The sequence below is a fragment of the Diabrotica undecimpunctata genome, unplaced genomic scaffold (assembly GCF_040954645.1).
Source record: "Diabrotica undecimpunctata isolate CICGRU unplaced genomic scaffold, icDiaUnde3 ctg00000575.1, whole genome shotgun sequence".
Classification (NCBI taxonomy): Eukaryota; Metazoa; Arthropoda; class Insecta; order Coleoptera; family Chrysomelidae; genus Diabrotica; species Diabrotica undecimpunctata.
Window position 1 is genome coordinate 1,827,773 of NW_027311890.1, and position 27,524 is coordinate 1,855,296.

Sequence of the window (27,524 nt, forward strand, 5' to 3'; positions counted from 1 at the left end):
TCCTACCCATTAGTCGTCTCTTAAGACAGGCAGGGCCTTTTTGCCACGGCCGTGTTTTTATCTCTGCGAGCCATACAGACACACACACACACACTCACACACACACACACACCTACACTCTTCACCTCTCGACTCTTACCTATTACTTGCCCCTTACGACAGGCAGGGCCTTCTTGCCTCGGCTGTATTCTTATCTCTGCAAGCCGAACGGACACACATACATGCACACACACTTACACACACGTTCACTCTTCACCTATCGACTCCTACCCATTAGTCGCTCCTTACAGCAGGCATGGCCTTCTTGCCACGACCGTATTCTTATCTCTGTGAGCCGAAGGGATACACACACACACATACACATACACACACACATACTCACACACACACACACACGCACACATACACTCTTCACCTCTCGATTCCTACCCATTAGTCGCCTCTTACGACAGGCATGGCCTTCTTGCCACGGCTGTATTCTTACCTCTGCGACCCAAAGAACACACAGACACATACACACACACTCACACACGCACACACACACGCGCACACACGCACACATGCACATACATACACTCTCCACCTCTCGACTCCTACCCATTAGTCGCCTCTTACGACAGGCAGGGCCTTCTTGCTACGGTCGTGTTCTTACCTATGCAAGACATACAGACACACACACTCACACATACACCTACACTCTTCACCTCTCGACTCCTACCCATTAGTCGCCTCTTACGACAGGCATGGCCTTCTTGCCACCGCCGTATTCTTTTCTCTGCGAGTCAAACGGACACATACACACACTCACATACACACACACACGCACACACACACACACATATACACACGCACACACACACACACACACACACAATCACTCTTCACCTCTCGACTCCTACCTTTGAGAAGCCCCTTACGGCATGCAGGGCCTTCTTGCCTCGGCCGTATTCTTATCTCTGCAAGCCGAACGGACACACACACACACACACATACACACACACCCTCACACAGGCACACACACACGCACACACACACACACACAAATACACTCTTCACCCCTCGACTTCTACTCATTAGTCGCCACTTACGACAAGCATGGCCTTCTTGCTTCGGCCGTATTCTTAACTCTGCGAGCCAAACGGACACACACATAGATACACACACACACTCACACACGCACACACACACACAAACATACACACACACGTATACTCTTCACCTCTCGACTCCTACCCATTAGTCGCTCCTTACAGCAGGCATGGCCTTCTTGCCACGGCCGTATTCTTATCTCTGCGAGCCGAAGGGACACACACACACACGCACACACGCACACACACACAAACACTCTTCACCTCTCGACTCCTACCCATTAGTCGCCTCTTACGACAGGCATGGCCTTCTTGCCACGGCCGTATTCTTATCTCTGCGAGCCGAACGGACACACACACACACACTCACACACGCACACACGCACACACACACACATACACTCTTCACCTCTCGACTCCTACCCATTAGTCGTCTCTTACGACAGGCAGGGCCTTTTCGCCACGGCCGTGTTTTTATCTCTGCGAGCCATACAGACACACACACACACACTCAAACACACACACACACCTAAACTCTTCACCTCTCGACTCTTACCCATTAGTCGCCTCTTTCGACAGGCAGGGCCTTTTTGCCACGGCCGTGTTCTTATCTTTGCGAGCCGACCGGACACACACACACTCACACACGCACACACACACGCACACACGCACACACACATACACTCACACACACACAAACACGCACACAGGCACACACACATACATTCTTCACCTCTCGACTCCGACCTATTAGTCGCCTCTTACGACAGGCAGGGCCTTCTTGCCTTGGCCGAGTTCTTATCTCTGCAAGCCGAACGGACACACACACATACTCACACACGCACACACACACGCACACACGCACACACACATACACTCTTCACCTCTCGACTCCTACCTATTAGCCGCCTCTTACGATAGGCAGGGCCTTCTTGGCTTGGTCGTGTTCTTATCTCTGCAAGCCGAACGGACACACACACATACTCACAAACGCACACACACACGCAAACACGCACACACACACATACACTCTTCACCTCTCGACTCCTACTTATTAGTCGCCCATTACAAGAGGCAGGGCCTTCTTGCCTCGGCCTTATTCTTATCTCTGCAAGCCAAACAGACACACACACATACACACACACACTTACACACGCACACACACGCACACGCACACGCACACACTCTCCACCTCTCGACTCCTATCCATTAGTCGCCTCTTAAGACAGGCAGGGCCTTCTTGCCACGGACGTATACCTATCTCTGCGAGCCGAAGGGATACACACACACACATACACACACATACACACACATACTCACACACGCACGCACACACGCACACACACAAACACGCACACACGCACACACACATACGATCTTTACCTCTCGAATCCTACCTATTAGTCGCCTCTTACGATAGGCAGGGCCTTCTTGACTCGGTCCTGCTCTTATCTCTGCAAGCCGAACGGACACACACACACATACACACACCCTCTCACACGCACACACACGCACATACGCACACACATATACACTCTTCACCACTCGACTCCTACCCATTAGTCGCCTCTTACGACAGGCAGGGCCTTCTTGCCACGGCCGTGTTCTTATGCCGACTGGACACACACACTCACACACACAAATACACACACACACTCACACACGCACACACACACACACACGCACACTCACACACACATACACTCTTCACCTCTCGACTCCTACCCATTAGTCGCCTCTTACGACAGGCAGGGCCTTCTTGCCACGGCCGTGTTCTTATCTCTGCAAGCCAAACGGACACACACACATACACACACATACTCACACACGCACAAACACACGCACACACACAAAGACACATACACTCTTCACCTCTAGACTCCTATTCATTAGTCGCCTCTTACGACAGGCAGGGACTTCTTGCCACGGCCGTGTTCTCATCTCTGCGAGCCGAACAAACACACACACACACTCACACACACACACGCACACACGCACACACACACGCACACACGCACACACACACACAAATACACTCTTCACCTCTCGACTTCTACCCATTAGTCGCATCTTACGACAGGCATGGACTTATTGCCTCGGCCGTATTCTAATCTCTGCGAGCCGCACGGACACACACACACTGACACACACATATTCACACACACACTCACACACGTACGCACACACGCACACACACATATACACTCTTCACCTCTCGACTTCTACCCATTAGTCGCATCTTACGACAGGCATGGACTTATTGCCTCGGCCGTATTCTAATCTCTGCGAGCCGACTGGACACACACACACTCACACACACAAATACACACACACACTCACACACGCACACACACGCACACTCACATACACTTACTTACTCACTCACTTATCTCTGCAAGCCGAACGGACACATACACACTCACACACACACAAGCACGCACACACGCACACACACGCATACACACAAAAACACTTTTCACCTCTCGACTCCTACCAATTAGTCGCCACTTACGACAGGCAGGGCATTCTTGCCTCGGCCGTATTTTTATATCTGCAAGCCGAACGGACACATACACACTCACACACACGCACGCACACACGCACACCCACGCACACACACACACACACAAATACACTCTTCACCTCTCGACTCCTACCCATTAGTCGCCTCTTACGACAGGCATGGCCTTCTTGCCTCGGCCCTATTCTAATCTCTGCGAGCCGAATGGACACACACAAACATACACACACACACTTACACACGCAAAAACACACACACACCCACACACGCACACACTCACGTACCCTCTTCACCTCTCGACTCCTACCCATTAGTCGCCTCTTACGACAGGCAGGGACTTCTTGCCACGGCCGTGTTCTTATCTCTGTAAGCCGAACGGACACACACACACATGCACACACAAACACACGCAGACAGGCACACACATTCTTTACCTCTCGATTCCCATCCATTGGTCGCCTCTTAAGACAGGCAGGGCCTTCTTGCCTCGGCCGTATTCTTATCTCTGCAAGCCAAACGGACACACACACATACACACACATACTCACACACGCACAAACACACGCACACACACAAAGACACATACACTCTTCACCTCTAGACTCCTATTCATTAGTCGCCTCTTACGACAGGCAGGGACTTCTTGCCACGGCCGTGTTCTCATCTCTGCGAGCCGAACAAACACACACACACTCACACACACACACGCACACACGCACACACACACGCACACACGCACACACACACACAAATACACTCTTCACCTCTCGACTGCTACCCATTAGTCGCATCTTACGACAGGCATGGACTTATTGCCTCGGCCGTATTCTAATCTCTGCGAGCCGCACGGACACACACACACTGACACACACATATTCACACACACACTCACACACGTACGCACACACGCACACACACATATACACTCTTCACCTCTCGACTCCTACCCATTATTCTCCTCTTACGACAGGCAGGGACTTTTTGCCACGGCCGTGTTCTTATCTCTGCAAGCCGAACGGACACACACACACGCACACACACACACGCACACGCAAACGTACACGCACACACTCTTCACCTCTCGACTCCTACCCATTATTCTCCTCTTACGACAGGCAGGGACTTCTTGCCACGGCCGTGTTCTTATCTCTGCAAGCCGAACGGACACACACATACACACACACACTCACACACACACACGCACACACGCACGCACACATGCACACACACATATACTCACACACACACAAACACGCACATACGCACACACACATACATTCTTCACCTCTTGACTCCTACCTATTAGTCGTCTCTCACGACAGGCAGGGCCTTTTGCCTCGGCCGTATTCTTATCTCTGCAAGCCGAACGGACACACACACATACTCACACACGCACACACACACGCACACACGCACCGACACACATACACTCTTCACCTCTCGACTCCTACTTATTAGTCGCCCACTCTTCACCTCTCGACTCCTACCCATTATTCTCCTCTTACGACAGGCAGGGACTTCTTGCCACGGCCGTGTTCTTATCTCTGCAAGCCGAACGGACACACACATACACACACACACTCACACACACACACGCACACACGCACGCACACATGCACACACACATACACTCACACACACACAAACACGCACATACGCACACACACATACATTCTTCACCTCTCGACTCCTACCTATTAGTCGTCTCTCACGACAGGCAGGGCCTTCTTGCCTTGGCCGTGTTCTTATCACTGCAAGCCGAACGGACACACACACATACTCACACACGCACACACACACGCACACTCGCACACAAACATACACTCTTTACCTCTCGACACCTACCTATTAGTCGCCTCTTACGATAGGCAGGGCCTTGTTGCCTCGGTCGTGTTCTTATTTCTGCAAGCCAAACTAACACACACACATACTCACACACGCACACACACACGCACACACGCACACACACACATACACTCTTCACCTCTCGACTCCTACTTATTACTCGCCTCTTACGACAGGCAGGGACTTCTTGCCACGGCCGTGTTCTTATCTCTGCAAGCCGAACGGACACACACATACACACACACACTTACACACACACACGCACACACGCACGCACACATGCACACACACATACACTCACACACACACAAACACGCACATACGCACACACACATACATTCTTCACCTCTCGACTCCTACTTATTAGTCGTCTCTCACGACAGGCAGGGCCTTCTTGCCTTTGCCGTGTTCTTATTACTGCAAGCCGAATGGACACACACACATACTCACACACGCACACACACACGCACACACGCACACAAACATACACTCTTCACCTCTCGACTCCTACCTATTAGTCGCCTCTTACGATAGGCAGGGCCTTCTTGCCTCGGTCGTGTTTTTATCTCTGCAAGCCGAACTAACACACACACATACTCACACACGCACACACACACGCACACACGCACACACACATACATTTTTCACCTCTCGACTCCTACTTATTAGTCGCCCACTCTTCGCCTCTCGACTCCTATCCATTAGTCGCCCCGTACGATTTGCATCGCTTTCTTGCCACGGCTCTTTTCTTATCTCTGCGAGCTGAAGGGACACACACACATACATACACACACACTCACAAACACACACACACACGCACGCACACACGCACACACACATACACTCACACACACAGAAACACGCCCACACGCACACACACATACATTTTTCACCTCTCGACTCCTACCTATTAGTCGCCTCTTACGATAGGCAGGGCCTTCTTGCCTTGGCCGTGTTCTTATCACTGCAAGCCGAACGGACACACACACACATACTCACACACGCACACACACACGCACACACGCACACAAACATACACTCTTCACCTCTCAACTCCTACCTATTAGTCGCCTCTTACGATAGGCAGGGCCTTCTTGCCTCAGTCGTGTTCTTATTTCTGCAAGCCGAACTAACACACACACATACTCACACACGCACACACACACGCACACACGCACACACACACACATACACGCTTCACCTCTCGACTCCTACCAATTAGTCGCCTCTTACGATAGGCAGGGCCTTCTTGCCTTGGCCGTGTTCTTATCACTGCAAGCCGAACGGACACACAAACATACTCACACACGCACACACACACGCACACACGCACACAAACATACACTCTTCACCTTTCGACTCCTACCTATTAGTCGCCTCTCACGATAGGCAGGGCCTTCTGGCCTCGGTCGTGTTCTTATTTCTGCAAGCCGAACTAACACACACACATACTCACACACGCACACACACACGCACACACGCACACACACACACATACACTCTTCACCTCTCGACTCCTACTTATTACTTGCCTCTTACGACAGGCAGGGCCTTCTTGCCACGGCTGTGTTCTTTTCTCTGCGAGCCGACCGCACACACACACACTCACACACTCACATACACACACACATAAACACGCACAAACACGTACACGCACACACTCTCCACCTCTCGACTCCTATCCATTAGTCGCCTCTTACGACAGGCAGGGCCTTCTTGCTACGGACGTGTTCTTATCTCTGCGAGCCAAACGGACACACACACACACACTCGCACACACACATACACGCTTCACCTCTCGACTCCTACCCGTTAGTCGCCTCTTACGACATTCAGGGACTTCTTGCCACGGCCGTGTTCTTATCTCTGCGAGCCGAACAGACACACACACACACTCACACAAAAACACGCAAGTAGAAAGGGATGCACTATACTCCACTTTGACCTTTGACCCCTGACGTCACAAGCACCGTCCGCTCACTGGTCACGTCCCGCGATGACGTCATGAACGCTAACCCGCGCCCCGTCATGACGCTCAGCCTACTAGGCCAATCGGTCATTTGGTAGGCGTCAATAGGTATAAAAAAAGTATTTATCAAAGGTGTAACGGCCATTTGTCTTGGTTAGAACGGGATATACGAAGCAATGTGTCGATATAAAGTGTAAATACAAACCGCAGAGAATAATGCAAAAGCGAATAGTAATGTCAAGGTTGTCGATATGGGTATTGCAAACATATATATTTAAACTTGTGTGTTAAAGAAATCCGCAAACATAAAGTACGATAAAGAGAAACTATTTTTAACAAAAACAGTTTTTAGTTGTAAAGAATTATGTTTTGAATCGAGTATCTAATTCGGTTATTTACAAATTAGTAAAGATTAGGTTAAATATCAGTGTTGCAGAAGACCGCAAAAGTTCTGTGGTATCGTAAGCGTAATATAAACAAATAGTTCATAATAACCCAATGCACATATTCGGAATGCAATAAATATTTATGAAAAGTAGAAAATTATAGGTGACATGTTATTTAATAAAGAGTTCAAAATAAATAGTAATAACTAAAGTAAATATACTTAATGGTAAAAACTTACGATCTATGCATCCGTGTGTATGTTTAAAAAATTCAGCCACAACGCCAATGGGTCCAGTAACAGGTCATGCTCTTTTAAAATTTTCAAACACAGCGCAAGGAAACCATTAGTGGCAGGCGATTCACACCTTTCCATGCCTAAAACTGAAGCGTCTTGTGAGCAAGACTCAGTATGTATATTCTAAGCAAAAATAATATTTTCTCAAAAAAGGAATTCCAAGAAAGAGGCGATAGATTTACTATATAATTTCTTTATTATTATTATTATACGCTGCACACATTAGTCATATAGGAAAACACATAATAGACCCTAACCGTCAAATATTACTGAAAAAATATACACGACAGGAAGGCGGGAAAAAGGAGCAGTGGTTAAGGAACAGGTAAATAGGTATTCCCACCAACCACCCGTGCCAGTTAAACCGACACTACAACATCTCGTACAAAATAGGTTAAATATAGGATCAAAAACAATTAACAAAAAACCGGTATAAGAATCAAATTTAAAATTCGATGATTATACTTAGTAATGGCACAGCTGAAAGTAAAAAACCGTTGAAAACCCTCTCACAAATACCAAATATGTTTGTCTGCTTTACAGGACTGTTTAAAGAAAACAAAATCTATTTCCCTAACAACCACGATCGTTTTTCCATAAAAAGATATTAAAATATAAGGCATTGTCCCACTTAGGGAGAACGCGTAGCACTTTGGCTAGTTTGCAAAACTGAACGCAGGATGGCAATACAAAAAAAAAAATCATACAACCAAGCCCTTAAGCTAAAGACGGTCCTGAAAACAACAAGGTACAAAAAGCCCTCTTCAAAGGTAGATAAAAACATTAAGAATCCAACTAAAAGGTGAGCAGAAGAAGGAGGGCGGCTTCATGCCTACTACGCAGACTGCAAAGCATAGAATACAAGGAGATGTCGAGAGAAACTAATTTAAAAATTAGTAAAATTATTATAAGAATACGCCAGGTTGGGTTAAGGAAAAGGTAACAGGTCCAGGAAATGGATCATGGGTATACCCGCCATCCAACCCGTGCCAGATAAACCGACACTACAACATCTCGTTCAGTATAGGGTAAAGTAAGTGGTTCTAAAAACACGACATAAAACGCTAACACACGCCACGGTTTTAACAAAGATACATAGAGTATTAAAATTCATTTTCAATATTGATTAAGCAGCGATACAAAAAAAGAATACGACAGGTAGGCTCTAAAGCAGAATGACATTTCAATAAACTTATATTACCTAAAAAAAAGATAAACATTTTACGACCCTCCCAACTTATTTGACAAAAGAAAAGAAGGATCAACATATTAACTTATTATTAATACAAGATAAATACGATTATGCACAAGGTTGTATTAGATATCCTTACGTTTGGATAAAAAATTTATCCCGTCTCCTTTCTAAGCAGCTTAGCAAAGAAAAGAAAACAAAATATTTCTGTAATGCTTGCCTTCACTATTTTAGAACTGATGAAAAATTAAATATTCATAAGGCATGCTGCAAAGGGCGATCAAATCATATACGCGATAGATGCCTACAACCATTTTCATCATCTACTCAGCTTGAAGCCCACACCAAGGATTGCATAAAAATTAATGAAACAGCCATTAAAATGCCTGAGAAAAGTAAAAACATTCTTAGATTTAAAAATTACATGAACAAGATTAATCCCCCTATTTGTGGGTAATGGCCTGTTTCTCGATATTTTGAATTATATCCCGACGTCATTGTATGGTTTCCGAAAACGTTTGGATTGGCAGAGTTGAAGAAGGGGTATTTTCCTCACTTTTTCAACACTCCTGAAAATACTCACTACGAAGGCTGCTTATCAGATATTGCGTATTATGGACCCAACACAATGAAACCAAAACAACGTACAGCTTTCCTCGAATGGTATGATGAGCAAAGAAATGATAAATTTCATTTTCAACAAGAATTATACGCTTACTGTGACTCAGATGCTCCTTGCCCTCCTTTAAAGTAACGTCTATTAATTTATCTATTCTGTAAACATAAATGTCTGATAGTATAAATATCAGTATTCATTAAAATTTACTTACTCTTCGTTACAGTCTAAACCATCAAGCCTGAAACAAAAGCCACCGCAAAGACAGAGAAAAAGCTGACCAAGGCGTAAAAAGGTAAAAGGCGTACCTTCTCCGGCAGACTATGGAAATCTAGAGTAATGGTGGCCAAACAGCGAGTTCTTCTTCTAAATTCAACTCTAACAAAACCTTGAAAGCATCACTTGAAATGGTGATGAATGGATATGAATATGCAACTACAAAAACTATTAGATATACTACATCCTTAAAACCTTATAAATAACATCAAAAAACAACACGACAGTATGATAAGGAGAAAGGAGCATTGGTAAAGGAGACAGGAAAACAGGTATTCCCACCAACTACCCGTGCCAGTTAAACCGACACTGCAACATCTCGTACAAAAAAAATAGGTAAAATAGGGTAACAAATATCCAGCAAAATAAGTGTACAATTTCTGTATAGACGCTAAAACAAAAGGCATCGCTAACGGTCAAATATTTCGTACAATGATATTTAAAGAATACCCGCCACAAAAATAGTTATAAACATGAAAACAGGGCTACATATTAGAAAGAGTATAAGCATAACACTACCTATAGAAAGTAATACCATTCTACACGAAGTAGGTAAAACAAATGGTGATAACCCTCTTCACTTCACACTTCATGCAACACGAAGTAAACGAACAGAAAATAGTAAAGTAACAAAGAAGTATTTACGAAGCAAATATTGTTCAATATATATAGCCAGCTATATCGGTTCTGAAAAGCCCAACACAAATGGAGCAACTGTTTGTCATATTTGTGGCAAACGCTTTTTGGCTACAGATAACGTTTTAGACAACGCTAAGAACCACTGGAATAGAGACGATAGATTTTACTATATAATTTCTTTATTATTATAAGTTGTATACTTTAGTCATATAGGAAAAACATAAGAGGTCCTAACTTCAATGATTACGGAAAAAATTTACAATCGTCAGGAAGGTGGAAACAAAGGAGCAATGGTAAAGGAGACAGGAAAACAGGTATTCCCACCAACCACCCCGTGCCAGTTAAACCGACACTGCAACATCTCGTACAAAAAAAATAGGTAAAATAGGGTAACAAATATCCAGCAAAATAAGTGTACAATTTCTGTATAGACGCTAAAACAAAAGGCATCGCTAACGGTCAAATATTTCGTACAATGATATTTAAAGAATACCCGCCACAAAAATAGTTATAAACATGAAAACAGGGCTACATATTAGAAAGAGTATAAGCATAACACTACCTATAGAAAGTAATACCATTCTACACGAAGTAGGTAAAACAAATGGTGATAACCCTCTTCACTTCACACTTCATGCAACACGAAGTAAACGAACAGAAAATAGTAAAGTAACAAAGAAGTATTTACGAAGCAAATATTGTTCAATATATATAGCCAGCTATATCGGTTCTGAAAAGCCCAACACAAATGGAGCAACTGTTTGTCATATTTGTGGCAAACGCTTTTTGGCTACAGATAACGTTTTAGACAACGCTAAGAACCACTGGAATAGAGACGATAGATTTTACTATATAATTTCTTTATTATTATAAGTTGTATACTTTAGTCATATAGGAAAAACATAAGAGGTCCTAACTTCAATGATTACGGAAAAAATTTACAATCGTCAGGAAGGTGGAAACAAAGGAGCAATGGTAAAGGAGACAGGAAAACAGGTATTCCCACCAACCACCCCGTGCCAGTTAAACCGACACTGCAACATCTCGTACAAAAATAGGTAAAATAGGGTAACAAATGTCCAGCAAAATAAGTGTACAATTTCTGTATAGACGCTAAAACAAAAGGCGTCGCTAAAGGTCAAATATTTCGTACAATGATATTTAAAGAATACCCGCCACAAAAATAGTTATAAACATGAAAATAGGGTTACATACAAGAAAGAGGATAGCATAACACTACCTATATAGAAAGTAATACCATTCTACACGAAGTAGGTAAAACAAATGGTGATAACCCTCTTCACTTCACACTTCATGCAGTACGAGGTAAACGACCAGAAAATAGCAAAATTACAACAAGTATTTACGAAACATAAATATTGTTCAATATATAGTCAGCTATAGACAATTCTAAGAACCGTAGGAAAAGAGACGATAGATTTACTATATAATTTCCTTATTATACGGTGTATCCATTAGTCATATAGGACAAAAAACACGTAATAGACACTAACCGTCAAAGATTACTGAAAAAATATACACACGACAGAAAGTCGTTATCTGCAGTGTACAGTTCAATACAGTGGGTTTTTAACGGTCCATATTGAGGAGACCTGTTTGTTTGTGTGAGTAGCCATGCATATAAAACGAGTGACCTTATCTAGGTTCTCGTTAAACAGTTTGACCAAAAAAAAATATTTGTCTATAAAAATATATAGCTTGTAGACAACTATTATATATAATTAAAACCGTGACAATAAATCTGACGCATAAGGATGTAGGAATGTTTTTGGATGATACGGATATTGTTTGTAGTAGAAAACCTCATATACTTTAAATATGTCGTAACCATCGTAGTAAAAAAAAATAAATCTTTATAAAAAACACACATATAATTCAACCATTAAACCCCTGTTGAATTAAATAACAACTTACGAACAACAGACAGAAGTAGCTTTGAAAAGAACCTTTTTAAGTTAATGAATAATGCAGTGTTTGGTAAAAATAACCATCTTCTACGAACACTTCCATCTGTCCATCTATAGAAAACTGTAATGGAAGCAAGTCACCCACACCATAATTATTGCCTACCCATATCTCACCACTGAAGACGAAATTATTTATTGCGAACGTAATCATCACAAAGTCAAGATCTTGTGTGAATTGAATCAGATTTAAATCGATGAACAATGCAGTGTTCGGTAAAAATAACCATCTTCTGCATAAAAATCATAACCGTACTAAAAAAAAAGGACACGTAAAAAGAAAATTGCACATGGTTTAGTTCTGAAAAAGATACATAGAGTATTAAAATTTAAACAGGCTCCATGGTTAAAGATTTACATAGGCATGAACACAGATCTTCGAAAAAAGGCAAAGAATGAGTTTGAAAAAAACCTTTTTTAAGCTCGTGAATAATACTGTGTTTGTTATAGACATTGGACGCGAAATTCTCCGTTAGGTTTTTCCACACAGATCTCAACATTTACAACTATGGACTACATGATGTATATTTAAGTTACATCCAGAACTACGTAGAGTGTTCAGATAACTTTACGACAAAGACGGCCACACAGAATCTAATACAGTCAGATAAGCACCATGTTTATACCATAACACAAAACAAGGTTTGTCATCGATATTTTGATACCTCAGACTAACGTTAAGACAATATTTATGGTATCCCTCAGGTTAACAAGAAGGTATTGGGTATGATGAAAGATGAGAATGAAGGCCGAATAATGACCGACTATATAGGTCTTCGATCGAAATTGTACACTACAAAAGTATCCATCACAGATGATGAAATTGAAAAAATGAGGGGGGAGTTGGAAGAACAGCAGTATGAGGATGACTATCGAAAGTATTTACCAACAGAAGTACAAACACCTGTTTCCACTATTAAACAGATGACAAGGGTAAAGACATTAATGACAATAGATCAATTTTTATTTTTAAGTAAGCGTGTATAAATAATAATAAGTAAATAAGAAGTAAGTATAGAACAGAAAGCTTAAAACATCAATCAATTCCTTTAAATTAGTAGTAAACAGTAAAGAGTTTAAGTAATATTTATAAGTAGACATAGTCACGTATAAAAAGTCATGTACAAAATAAAAAAAAAGAAATATTATTTTGCTTAGAATATACATACCTGGAGGTATCGTGTTGGTGCTTCAGGTTGTAGACACTAAATAGTACTCAATGCTCTCGAGCAGGCTTTTTATAGTATGTATATGGTGGGGTAGTATCAAGGCTTGGTCTTAAGACTTGTTTTTCTAAAAACGTATATCTAACCACAGAATCTGTTGTTGATCGGGTTATGCAAGCTTCTGCATTGATTAAACCTACCAAAGCGGAAAAACAATAGTGATAACTGAAACAGTTTTATAACGACTTAACCAATTATTTATCAAAGTATTGATACACACCGCAGATAATACGGAAAAGTGCAACAAACAAATGCAAGGACAATAACGATAACGAAAACGTTCCCGCACTTTGAAAAATTGTTTAAAAGATTTTTGTAACACCTTAACCACTTATTTATCAAAGTATTGATTTATCTGCATATAATAGGAAAATGCAGCAAACAAATGCCTGGTTAGGACGATACAAAACCAAGATTGTTTTTCGTAAAATACACAATAACAAAAATATTAGTGGTTTACTCCAATGTATATAAGGCCTACCAAGCTGTTACACAACCATACAAAATGTTCTGCTATAAATGCAAATGTTTATTTTGTTTTTGTCAAGAGACACTAGAGTAAGTTACTATATAAATTCTATTTTATTAGTTATTATTGTTTATTATTTATTATTTTATAGTTATTACACAAAAAATGGGGTTCTGGTACAGCCTCATTGTGGCGGAAGACCTAAAGAAAACGAAGAGTAAGTAAATTTTAATGAATACTGATATTTATACTAACAGACATTTATGTTTACAGAATAGATAAATTAATAGACGGTACTTTAAAGGAGGGCGAGAAGCAGGGGGAGGCAGCTGCTGAAGAGTATGTATATACCACATTTTATTACATATAGAATTATTGTTTTATTGATTTACAGAGCCATCCTGGATATTTTTGGAGAGGAGCCTTTGTATGAGTAAGTATTAAACGTGTTGCAATATGTATAATATAATGCGGCTTTTGTTTCAGGCTTGATGGTTTAGAATGTAACGAAGAGTAAGTAAATTTTAATGAATACTGATATTTATACTAACAGACATTTATGTTTACAGAATAGATAAATTAATAGACGGTACTTTAAAGGAGGGCGAGAAGCAGGGGGAGGCAGCTGCTGAAGAGTATGTATATACCACATTTTATTACATATAGAATTATTGTTTTATTGATTTACAGAGCCATCCTGGATATTTTTGGAGAGGAGCCTTTGTATGAGTAAGTATTAAACGTGTTGCAATATGTATAATATAATGTGGCTTTTGTTTCAGGCTTGATGGTTTAGAATGTAACGAAGAGTAAGTAAATTTTAATGAATACTGATATTTATACTAACAGACATTTATGTTTACAGAATAGATAAATTAATAGACGGTACTTTAAAGGAGGGCGAGGAGCAGGGGGAGGCAGCTGCTGAAGAGTATGTATATACCACATTTTATTACATATAGAATTATTGTTTTATTGATTTACAGAACCATCCTGGATATTTTAGGTGAGGAGTCTTTGTATGAGTAAGTATTAAACGTGTTGCAATATGTATAATATAATGTGGCTTTTGTTTCAGGCTTGATGGTAAGGACAGTAGCGAAGAGGAGGATCAAACAACAACGCCACCACCCCCCAAAAAAAAAAAAAAAGACATTTAAATAAAAATTTTAAAAATTTCATGTGTTTATTATTTTACACTTTTACAGTAAAAACTACATATATAATAGAACCATTAAATCATTAGAGAATCATTATAGCATTACTGATAGTAGGTGTGAAAACAATGTACACAGTGCCAAAGGTAAAATAACCATCTTCTACGAATACTTCCATCGTTTCACCCTCGTTCACATACAAGTTCTCGATGTAAAATATCTGTCCATCTATAGAAAACTGCAATTGAAGCAAGTCGCCCTCACCATAATTATTACCTAGCCATATCTCACCACTGTAGACGAAATTATTTATTGCGAACGTAATCAACACAAAGTCAAGATCTTGTGTGAATTGAATCAGATTTATGGTAACGAATTGAAAATTTTCAGATAAAATGTTAATTTGAACAAGAAACTCGCACTCAGCCATGTTCAAGCAACCAATAAAGATAAAAGAATATCAAAGACTGTTACATTTTCAGGTCGAAATTCGAAATTTATATCTTTATGTAGAAACAAACAAGAAACCGCAGTCATTTTGTAAAGGATATCAGATAAGAATGGTATTGTTTAAAAGAAAAATCATAAAAGAGAATCAAATAAAGTGTTAATAGGCCAATGTCTATATACTAACAGATGGATGCAGACTTACACAGAGACACACAGAGTGTAACAGAGGTTTGCAGAACATAGCAGGCGCCATCAGTGGCACGCTAACAGTTCAGACGCCGTCAGCGACATGCAAGCAGAGGGTAGAAGAGGGTAACAGAGGGTAGCAGAGGGTAACAGAGGGTAACAGAGCGTACCAGAGGGTAGCAGAGGGTAGCAGAGGGTAGCAGAGGGTAGCAGAGGGTAACAGAGGGTAACAGAGCGTACCAGAGGGTAGAAGAGGGTAACAGAGGGTAACAGAGCGTACCAGAGGGTAGCAGAGGGTAACAGAGGGTAGCAGAGGGTAACAGAGGGTAACAGAGCGTACCAGAGGGTAGCAGAGGGTAACAGAGGGTAACAGAGCGTACCAGAGGGTAGCAGAGGGTAGCAGAGACACACCGAGGGTAGCAGAGACCATATAACAGAGCGTAACAGAGGGTAGCAGAGGGTACCAGAGGGTAGCAGAGAGTAACAGAGACACACCGAGGGTAGCAGAGGGTAACAGAGGGTAACAGAGCGTACCAGAGGGTAGCAGAGGGTACCAGAGGATAGCAGAGGGTACCAGAGGGTATCAGAGGGTAACAGAGGGTAACAGAGCGTACCAGAGGGTAACAGAGCGTACCAGAGGGTAGCAGAGGGTAACAGAGGGTAACAGAGCGTACCAGAGGGTAGCAGAGGGTAACAGAGGGTAGCAGAGGGTAACAGAGGGTAACAGAGCGTACCAGAGGGTAGCAGAGGGTAACAGAGGGTAACAGAGCGTACCAGAGGGTAGCAGAGGGTAGCAGAGACACACCGAGGGTAGCAGAGACCATATAACAGAGCGTAACAGAGGGTAGCAGAGGGTACCAGAGGGTAGCAGAGAGTAACAGAGACACACCGAGGGTAGCAGAGGGTAACAGAGGGTAACAGAGCGTACCAGAGGGTAGCAGAGGGTACCAGAGGATAGCAGAGGGTACCAGAGGGTATCAGAGGGTAACAGAGGGTAACAGAGCGTACCAGAGGGTAACAGAGCGTACCAGAGGGTAGCAGAGGGTAACAGAGGGTAGCAGAGGGTAGCAGAGGGTATAAATACAGGAGATGAAAACTATGACATCATTTGTTAAGATGTCGTCAAACAGAGCAGTTCAAGTAAAAAGACTCGCCGCAATTGTGAGGGCAAAGTATAATGATCTCAAAAGGATGCAAATTGATCAAAAAGAGCTACTAGAATCGACGTTAAAACCAGTAACTACTCCTCTTAATGAAATACTCAACTACACAAATGAAACCAACACTAATAAAACACCAGATCTCGAAGAAGACGAAGCACAAAATATTCAAACAAAACACCTCACTTCCGAGGAAGTTCGACGTACTCAAGCCGTGAAGGGTAATGATGCCTACCCTTATCTTAAAAAATATATCCAAGATGTGGGGAACATCGACCAAGTATACGGTCCGAGATTTAATTGGTCTACCGGTGACTGGAAGTTTGGAACTCATCCCATTGATTTTGATAAAGATAACATTCAAATGGATTCACACATTTTTAAAGCTACACCTGGTTTATACGAATTGCTTTTTTCCAAAAACCCTCTACAATACACACTAGCCGATCAAAAAATCTACAAATCTCTGCTAGATATATCAGGTGCCCACAAGGACGGACGAGGCAGGCTACGTCACCAATCTCACACCGTTAAATACGAAAAAATTATTAAGCCCATGTATCCAGCTAAAAGAAAAAAACCACAGACTTTACATTCTAACGTAAGAAATGACGAATCACGTGACCACGCTGCATCGGAACACCTGTGTAAAAGAAGACCACAGACCGTAAATGATATTACAAGAAAGGTCGAAATACATGACCACGATGCGTCAATGTCAGTACATCAAAAGTCTAAAAGACACAACAATGTTCAAGATACACCAGACATACAGCAGGAAAATAAAATTCGTATTGAGGATCTGAGTGCTGTCGACAAACAGTTACTTGACGAAGTGGAAAAAATATGGACCCTCTATAACGAAAATAACGATCCAAATATACTTGTAGAAGGCCTCAAAATTCTTTCGAAAAGCGATGCTCTACAAGGAAAAGAAGCAGAAGAAATAATAAGTGAATTGCGTTATCTAGAGCTTATTCATTAATTGTCTCCATCTAGTGGCTACTAAGAAAACGGAATACTTCAGAAGTCATCATCCCACTAACCGATGCCTTCCTTCAAGAATATCATGTAATATGTATTAATTTAACAAATAAAATAATATGGAATTTAGCATGCCTTTTTATTTTCTACATAACCAAAACGCCGCGCCCGCGTCATTACCTAAAAATATCAATGACATCACCTATCTTAACCGTTTAACATAATACCTTGATAAAACACAACAAGTATGTTTTGCACACGGCACTATCTTTGCCTAAAAGTAGCGATGACGTAATTCTCGTCGACAGGTAAGATCTTGTTAATTTTGCAAAGATTTTCTAGCCGAAGTGCTACGAGTTCTCCCGAAGCGGGACAACGCCCTAAATTTTAATATCATTTTCTGAAAAAATGATCGTTGTTTTTGGCAAAATAGATTTTGTTTTGTTCTAATAATTAATTATAAATGTACATACTTTTATTATTTTGAATAAACTCGGTTTTAATTGCTTTATCACAATATGATAATAGCTAGCCGCAACTCGAAAATATAGATAATTTACAACCGGGATTTCGTAAAAAGACTAACTGATATGTTTTAAATACTTTATACAGCTGTTTTTATGTAAAATTGAAAATAAACACCCCTGTTTTTCTCAAACAGTATTACCCTTTTCCTTATCATAGAGTGTCACGTGACCTAGGGTGAAAACGTATAAAAGGCCCGCAAAAGATGATTTACTCTCATTTCTTATCAGTCAGCCCTGGCGTTAAGACGTGCTCTCTCTCTTATCAGCTCTTGCTCTTATCATCCTTTACAGTAAGTGTGCATTTTTTTTTGAAAAATAGATATTACATTTTGAATTTTTAGTTTTTTTGAAAAATTGTAAAGTTTTTTGATTTTTAAATTTCTAATTTTGATAATTTTCGAAATGGTTCAAAATTGGTCATTGAAGGTTTTAGCGCGTAGATTCATAACTACATTTTGTGCGTACCTACATAGTTTTCAGCTCTCTTGCGAGCAGCATACAGGGGGTTCTCCTAGCCGCGGCGAAGAGAACATGAAAGCTCTGTTGGAGGATGCGCTGAATGATGCAAAGAAACAGGGTGGCTACAAAAAAGGGGATAAAATCCGTATTGTGGCTTTAAATGACAAGTTCAATCACCCTATATCGACAAAAGTGACCGCAGAAGACAATATGGATAATTTATTACAACAAGTTGAAAACATATTAACATCTAACGATACTGTTCTTTTGGGTGACACGAAATTCGATATTCAAATTTTCAAGATGCCTAGGGGTAGCGGTCGTCGTAGAATGATAAATTTGTCAGAGGATCGTCGAACCAAAAAGAGCATTACACGGATTGTTAATACTGATAATCTTTGTGGGGCTAGAGCAATCGTAACGGCTCTTACATACATCACAAACGAGATTTTGGGTCACAAATTGATCAAAAGTGATGTTCATAACATACGTATAGGTCGAACATTACAGACTGTTTTGGCGGAAAAACTTTGTGGTCTATTGGGTGGCTGCTATGTCGACGGCTTTACTTTGGATGATTTTAAGAAGGCCGAAGAACTGTTGAATGTGCAAATTAAGATCATCTGCGCTGAAAATTTCAACACAATCATATACGAGGGTCCCGAAAAAACAAACAAAATTTATCTATATAAAAACGGTAACCACTTCGATGTAATCAACAGGTTAAAAGGGTTGTATGGCACCAATTTTTACTGTACAAAGTGCGATACACCTTATCAAAGCAAGCACAAGTGCAAGAAAGCACCTCTGTGTACAATCTGCAAGCAGCCAGAACACGAGTTGTCGACGCACACAAAGATCCTTTGCGAATTATGTAACCGCTTCTGCTTTAATATTGAATGCCTGCATAATCACGAAGCAATGTGCAAAGAAGTATTTAAATGTGAAAAGTGCAATAAAGTATGTAAAAGAGCCAATGAGCATGTGTGTGGCTACTCGATGTGCAGGAATTGTAACACATTCGTAGAGATAGCTACGCATCATTGCTATATGATGAAAAAACCCTCCAAAGGAGGAATTTGCGAAGTACCGTGTGTATGTAATAATCGTAGTAATGAAGAAAATATGGGTTGTCGGAAGCATTATAAAACAACTGTTACATGTAAATATCCATGTCAATACAACGGCCTCTCTAACACACCCATAAATCGTTGCACATATACAGAAAAATATTTATTTTTCGATTACGAAGCAATGCAAGACACAGGTATACACATACCGAACTTGGTGATAGCCCACGATTTTAATGGTAATAAATTTGTTTTCAAGGACAACGATGAGTTCTGTAAATGGTTAATTTCTGAGAAACACAGGGGCTATACAGCAATTGCCCATAACGGGAAAAGTTACGACTCGTATTTTATTTTGAAATACTGTGTAGAAAACACGATAAAACCGTACACCATCTACAACGGGTCAAAACTGATGCTGCTAGAAGTACCTGCTATTAAATTAAAAATAATTGATAGTTCGAATTTCGTGAGCGGTCCTCTGGCAGAATTCCCCAAAACGTTTGGTTTGGCAGAGTTGAAGAAGGGTTATTTTCCACATTTCTTTAATGTGCCTGAGAACCAACAATATGTTGGGACTTTACCAAGCTCTAAATATTATGGTCCCAATACCATGAAAGAGAAGCATCGTACAGCTTTCCTCGAATGGTATGAGGACCATAAAAACGACGAATTTAATTTTCAGAGGGAGCTACATACCTACTGCGATTCAGATGTAGATATTCTACGAAGAGGGTGTCTAGAGTTTCGTAAAGAATTTTTGGGGATCGCTAACATAGACCCGTTCCAATATCTGACCATTGCTAGTGTTTGTATGGCTATATATAGGTCCAAATATCTGCAAACAAATACTATTGGGATTGTAAAACAGGATCTTAAGGATACGTACAGTGAAGCATCCATAAAGTGGCTCAGTCAGTTTCCAGACGTACAACATGCTCTTAATGGAGGCGAAATTACGATCTGTGGTGCAAAAGTGGATGGTTATGATGCCTGTACAAATACTGTGTACCAGTACCACGGTTGTTTCTGGCATGGCCACCCCGAGTGTTTTGCACCCAACACAATTAATCATGTCAACAATGAGTCAATGAGCGACTTGTACGAACGAACACTGAGGAGAACCGCACAAATAAAAGAAGCTGGTTACAAACTAGTAGAAATGTGGGAATGTGACTGGTTAAAATCAAAAGAATGTAAAAATGCACCGAGCCCTCAAATTGTTGAATCCTTAAAGCCTCGTGAAGCATTCTTTGGAGGACGAACAAACGCCATAAAACTAAATGTGACTGGTAAAAAGCTTAGATATATAGATATTGTATCGCTTTACCCTACTGTACAGTATTATGACCGCTACCCCATTGGCCACCCTGTTAAAATACATGCACCTGAATCATACGACCCCTCATGGTTTGGCCTAGTACATTGTCAAATACTACCACCTACCAACTTATATCACCCAGTCCTACCTGTCAAAACTGACAAATTAATGTTTCCTTTGTGTAATCAATGCGCCTTGGAAGATTGCGAACATTGTGATCATGATGACTCAGAACGCTCATTAAAAGGTACGTGGACGACTCTAGAGATCAATAAAGCCCTAGAAAAGGGGTATAAAATGTTGAAAGTGTACGAGGTGTGGAATTTTGAACAAACTTCGACAGATTTATTTAAGGGCTATGTCAAAGATTTTATGAAAATAAAATTAGAAACTAGTCCACATACATATGCCTCAAACGAAGAATACGCTCGGGTTGTAAAAGAACAAATGGGCATAGACTTAGACTTGGAGAAGATATCTCCAAATCTTGGTAAACGAGCAGTCGCTAAACTATGCTTGAATAGTCTATGGGGCAAGTTTGGGCAAAGAATGAATATGAAACAGACAGAGTATGTTGTGGACCTCAAAAGATGGTATGAGCTCTTGATGGATGATAAGATTAACATAACTAATGTGATATTTGTTAACGATCATATAGCCCAAGTCTCATATGATTACAAGGACGTATTTGTAGAAGACCCCACATCTACAAATATTTTTGTGGCTTTATTTACGACAAGTAACGCTCGTCTGAGACTGTACGATATGATTGATAGGTTAGGAGAGGCTGTAGCTTATTTCGACACAGACTCCGTTGTTTATATTGATGATGGCCTAAACACTGTCGAAACAGGTGAAATGTTGGGCGATTGGAGCGATGAGCTTGGGTCAGATGATTATATTGTAGAATGGCAGGCTACTGGACCAAAAAGTTATTACTACAAAACATCCAAGGGCAAAGAGGTGACTAAAATCAAAGGCTTTACTTTAAACTACGAGAACAGCCTAGTACTCAATACCTCAGCGATGAATGATATCATACACGATCCCACCAAACAAATCAAGCACACATATGACCAAATATGCCGCGATGTCCACACTAAAGACATAGTGACGAAAAAAAGGGTATCGAAGACATTCAAGATGGACTACAAAAAACGAAAAATTGTACATAATGATGAGTGTATGGATACATTGCCTCTAGGCTACAAGGCCTCTTAGATTGCTGTTAATAGTGTGTCACATGTCAAAATCTCTTCATTCACAGTTGAACACTCATAGAGTACACACGTATCAAAATGTGGTCTGTAAATATTATAAATCAACGAGAAATTAAAAAATTCAATGCTCATCAGTGCACTTTCCAACTATGCTGTGAAAACCATGTAGGTGGTGGTCTTAATCAAGACTCTTTGAAAAAGAAATTAGACTCTGCTCTTAACGATATAAAAAAGCAAATTGGTTACAAAAAGGGTGACAGAATCCGTATTGTGGCTTTAAATGACAATTTCAATCATCCTATTTCGACAACAACTAGTGCAGATGTCAATATGGCAAAAATGTTAGAACAAATTGAAAATGTAGCCAGTTCCAATGCTTACATACAACTTAAAGACACTAAATTCGACATTCAAATCTTAAAAATGCCTCGCTAATTACTTTTTTATGTAAAATGATTTGTTTTGAAAATTATCATTCAATTTAAAAAACATCAACAATATTCAAAATTTCAGAATTTTATCTTATTTTCAATGTTAAAAAATGCTATCTACCATTTTTAAAAAATATTTAAGAGCTACTGTACTTTTTTTGCATAGGTTATATTTTGACATTATCCACGCTTTGTTTATGAAGAATATCTACATATTTAAGTGTAAAAACCTTTTAGCTTTAATCCCTGATAACCTTCCCAAGAGTCAGTACTATTTAGTCAGTGGTAGACTACCCCAAAGTAGTAGCCGTTGAACTAAGGTCTGACCACACCTCTGTATAATAAAAAAATCTTAAAAGATGCTCAGATAAATCACCAAAAGATATCTGCTATGAGTCACCGGCTACTTAATGAACCTGTCTGGTTAACTCCGGAGCTATGTGTTTGTTAGCTGCCTGATACCCAAAAGATACTCTGCACAGATCACTAAAAGATATTTACTGAGCCTTACCTTGAACTAAGCCCTGACCACACCTCTGTATAATAAAAATCTTAAAAGATGCTCAGATAAATCACCAAAAGATATCTGCTATGAGTCACTGGCTACTTAATGAACCGGTCTGGTTAACTCCGGAGCTATGTGTTTGTTAGCGGCCTGATACCCAAAAGATACTCTGCACAGATCACTAAAAGATATTTACTGGGCCTTACACTACTTATATGTGATTTCTACATAAGCAAAGCATGGATGGGCCCAAATACCGTAGGCCTGTCTTATGTCTTTCTATGCTCTGTATATTGAGACATATGGCGGGGAATCTTAACGAGGCCGTAAGCATCTCCAATACTTCAATATTCTTTGATATATCCACGAATATGTCATATAATGTTGACGTATTGCCTCCTGGGTAGGCCTTGGAAAGAGATGTAACATTACTTAGGGCTATTATATTTACTTAAGTTTTATAAACACCCTGTACAAGAACATTTTGGTTAAACCTATATGTAAAATCTTCATTTTATCCGCCCTGTATAATAATTTTTGTTATTTATCTATTATTTATAATCTCTTTATTCTTAATGTAAAAACAATTACTAAACATTTGGTATTTCTTTTAATTATTATGTAAAATAAATTGATGCTATTAGAAGATCGACAATTCTCAAACAAACAACAGGAAATTGTTATCTAACCGGTGAAAACGATAAATTTATTATTTTGTCCGCATATTGCACAAACTTATGACTTCTGATACTTACAACAATCAAATTTTACATATTTTTATATTCTTTTCTTTAAAGCAAAAATTTACAATCATTTGCTTACCCTTAGTTATTCAGCGTCTAACGTTGTCAATTGTTGTTGTTGTTGATTTCCAAATATTAATTACGGTGGGCACTGATGCTTCATGTTCGGCTTCTCATCTAAAATTATAAGTTTACATAATTTGTACAATGCTTGTACTGTGTAATATTTTTTCTAGGTACTCGTGTATTCTTTCTTTTACATTTAAAAACGTTTTTTATTAAGCAAATAGCGTGACTTTGTTGCGCATGCTCATTAGACATTTGGGACATCTGCGTATTGGACATTTTGCAAAAAAAAACCTTCGTAGACATTTTATTTACGTGCTTGTTAAAAACCAGGCACATTTATGGTATTTGTTAAAAAATAGGCATGTTTAATGCAGAATAACAATATCTTACCTTAGTATCTGTATACTTCGTCTATTCCTGTCGGTCTTTACGCCTTAGTTTTTGACAATTTAGAACTTTATGGGCTTTTTATCCCTTTGGTATACTCTGTAAGCAAAAGTAAAACTGTTTTAATCTCTTAATTATTTTACCACGTTTTGAAATATTTTGTCGGTACAACAGCCATTTTGTACATGTGTATTAAATCTACATTTTTTACAAAATACATGCTAGCGCTTTTACCTTCCTTACGTTTTTGAATCGTTTTAGACACCAGTCATTGAATAATAATAATAGTTCTTATTACTTACCTCTGTTTTCTTCTGTTAATCCTTGTTCTTGGTAGGTCCTTACAGGCATATAAATGTATATTTACATATTTTTTCACAAAATTTTTACATTTTGCCACATTTTTCTGATTTTTTACACTATAATCCATAACACGCACATTTCTTTGAAAAATATTATTTAAAATGAAACGATGAAGTCTTCGCTGTTGTTCTACACCTAGATAACAGTTTGCGGCTTTGGCGATATCGCAACCTGCTTACAATTTTATCAATTTCTCATGTTTTTCTGCTATTTGCATTTTAATAAAAATAATATTTTGCGGCTTTCTACATCGGTGATATCTGTAATCTTTGCTAATTTGTAAATACATTCGTAATTTTTCATGTTTTAAATACTTGATTAAAAGTAGTTTCTCTTTATCGCACTTTGAGTTTGCGGATTTCTTTAACACACAAGTTTAAATATATATGTTTGCAATACCCATATCGACAACCTTGACATTACTATTCGCTTTTGCATTATTCTCTGCGGTTTGTATTTACACTTTATATCGACACATTGCTTCGTATATCCCGTTCTAACCAAGACAAATGGCCGTTACACCTTTGATAAATACTTTTTTTATACCTATTGACGCCTACCAAATGACCGATTGGCCTAGTAGGCTGAGCGTCATGACGGGGCGCGGGTTAGCGTTCATGACGTCATCGCGGGACGTGACCAGTGAGCGGACGGTGCTTGTGACGTCAGGGGTCAAAGGTCAAAGTGGAGTATAGTGCATCCCTTTCTACTCACGCACACACGCACACACGCACACACACGCACCCACACACACGCACACGCACACGCACACACTCTCCACCTCTCGACTCCTATCCATAAGCCACCTCTTAAGACAGGCAGGGCCTTCTGCCACGGCCGTAATCTTATCTCTGCGAGCCGAGCGGACAAACACACACACTCACACACACACACATACACTCTTCACCTCTCGACCCCTACCTTTTAGTCGCCTCTTACAAGAGGCAGGGCCTTCTTGCCCCGGCCGTATTCATATCTCTGCAAGCCGAACGGACACACACACTTATACACACACTCACACACGCACAAACACACATACACGCACACACGCACACACACATACACTCTTCACCTATCGACTACTACCAATTAGTCGCTCCTTACAGCAAGCATGGCCTTTTTGCCACGGCCGTATTCTTATCTCTGCAAGCCGAACGGACACACACACTTATACACACACACTCACACACGCACAAACACACACACGCACACACGCACACACACATACACTCTTCACCTCTCGACTCCTACCTTTTAGTCGCCTCTTACGATAAGCAGGGCCTTCTTGCCGCGGTCGTGTTCTCATCTCTGCAAGCCAAACTAACACACACACATACTCACACACGCACACACACGCACACACACACGCACACACGCACACACACATACACTCTTCACCTTTCGACTCCTACTTATTAGTCGACCCTTACAAGAGGCAGGGCCTTCTGGCCTCGGCCGTATTCTTATCTCTGCAAGTCAAACGGATACACACACATACACACACACTCACACGCGCCCACACACGCACACACGCACACACACATACACACACATACACGCTTCACCTCTCGACTCCTACCCATTAGTCGCCTCTTACGACATTCAGGGACTTCTTGCCACGGCCGTGTTCTTATCTCTGCGAGCCGAACGGACACACACAGACTCACACAAACACACGCACACACACGCACCCACACACACGCACACACGCACACACACATACACTCTTCACCTCTCGACTCCTACTTATTAGTCGACCCTTACAAGAGGCAGGGCCTTCTGGCCTCGGCCGTATTCTTATCTCTGCAAGTCAAACGGATACACACACATACACACACACTCACACACGCCCACACACGCACACACGCACACACACATACACACACATACACGCTTCACCTCTCGACTCCTACCCATTAGTCGCCTCTTACGACATTCAGGGCCTTCTTGCCCCGGCCGTATTCATATCTCTGCAAGCCGAACG

At 40.8% G+C, this 27,524-nt stretch overlaps 1 protein-coding gene and 1 long non-coding RNA gene across 2 annotated transcripts; one reads left to right on the forward strand and one right to left on the reverse strand.

Moving 5' to 3' along the window:
• Positions 1-8,012: 8,012 nt before the first annotated feature.
• On the reverse strand, positions 8,013-25,663 carry LOC140431155 (uncharacterized). The gene is made up of 5 exons (XR_011949630.1): positions 25,480-25,663; positions 25,181-25,276; positions 24,801-24,898; positions 13,983-14,175; positions 8,013-8,191 (listed from the first exon to the last, which is right to left on the reverse strand). It is a non-coding gene; the product is annotated as an uncharacterized lncRNA (long non-coding RNA).
• On the forward strand, positions 14,545-15,668 carry LOC140431156 (uncharacterized). Its single transcript, XM_072519071.1, has 11 exons — positions 14,545-14,597; positions 14,660-14,725; positions 14,782-14,847; positions 14,903-14,941; positions 14,995-15,021; positions 15,078-15,143; positions 15,199-15,237; positions 15,291-15,317; positions 15,374-15,439; positions 15,495-15,533; positions 15,587-15,668. Exons 1-11 carry the CDS (start codon positions 14,545-14,547, stop codon positions 15,666-15,668), a joined length of 570 nt encoding a protein of 189 aa, XP_072375172.1.
• Positions 25,664-27,524: the final 1,861 nt, after the last annotated feature.

Bases quoted from the DNA above. Each gene is read 5' to 3' on its own strand.
- LOC140431156 (XM_072519071.1), top strand. From the start codon at position 14,545: ATGTTCTGCTATAAATGCAAATGTTTATTTTGTTTTTGTCAAGAGACA. The intron at 14,598-14,659 runs GTAAGTTACTAT...ATTATTTTATAG, and splicing joins TTTTGTCAAGAGACACTAGA to TTATTACACAAAAAATGGGG. The intron at 15,144-15,198 runs GTATGTATATAC...ATTGATTTACAG, and splicing joins GGGGAGGCAGCTGCTGAAGA to AGCCATCCTGGATATTTTTG.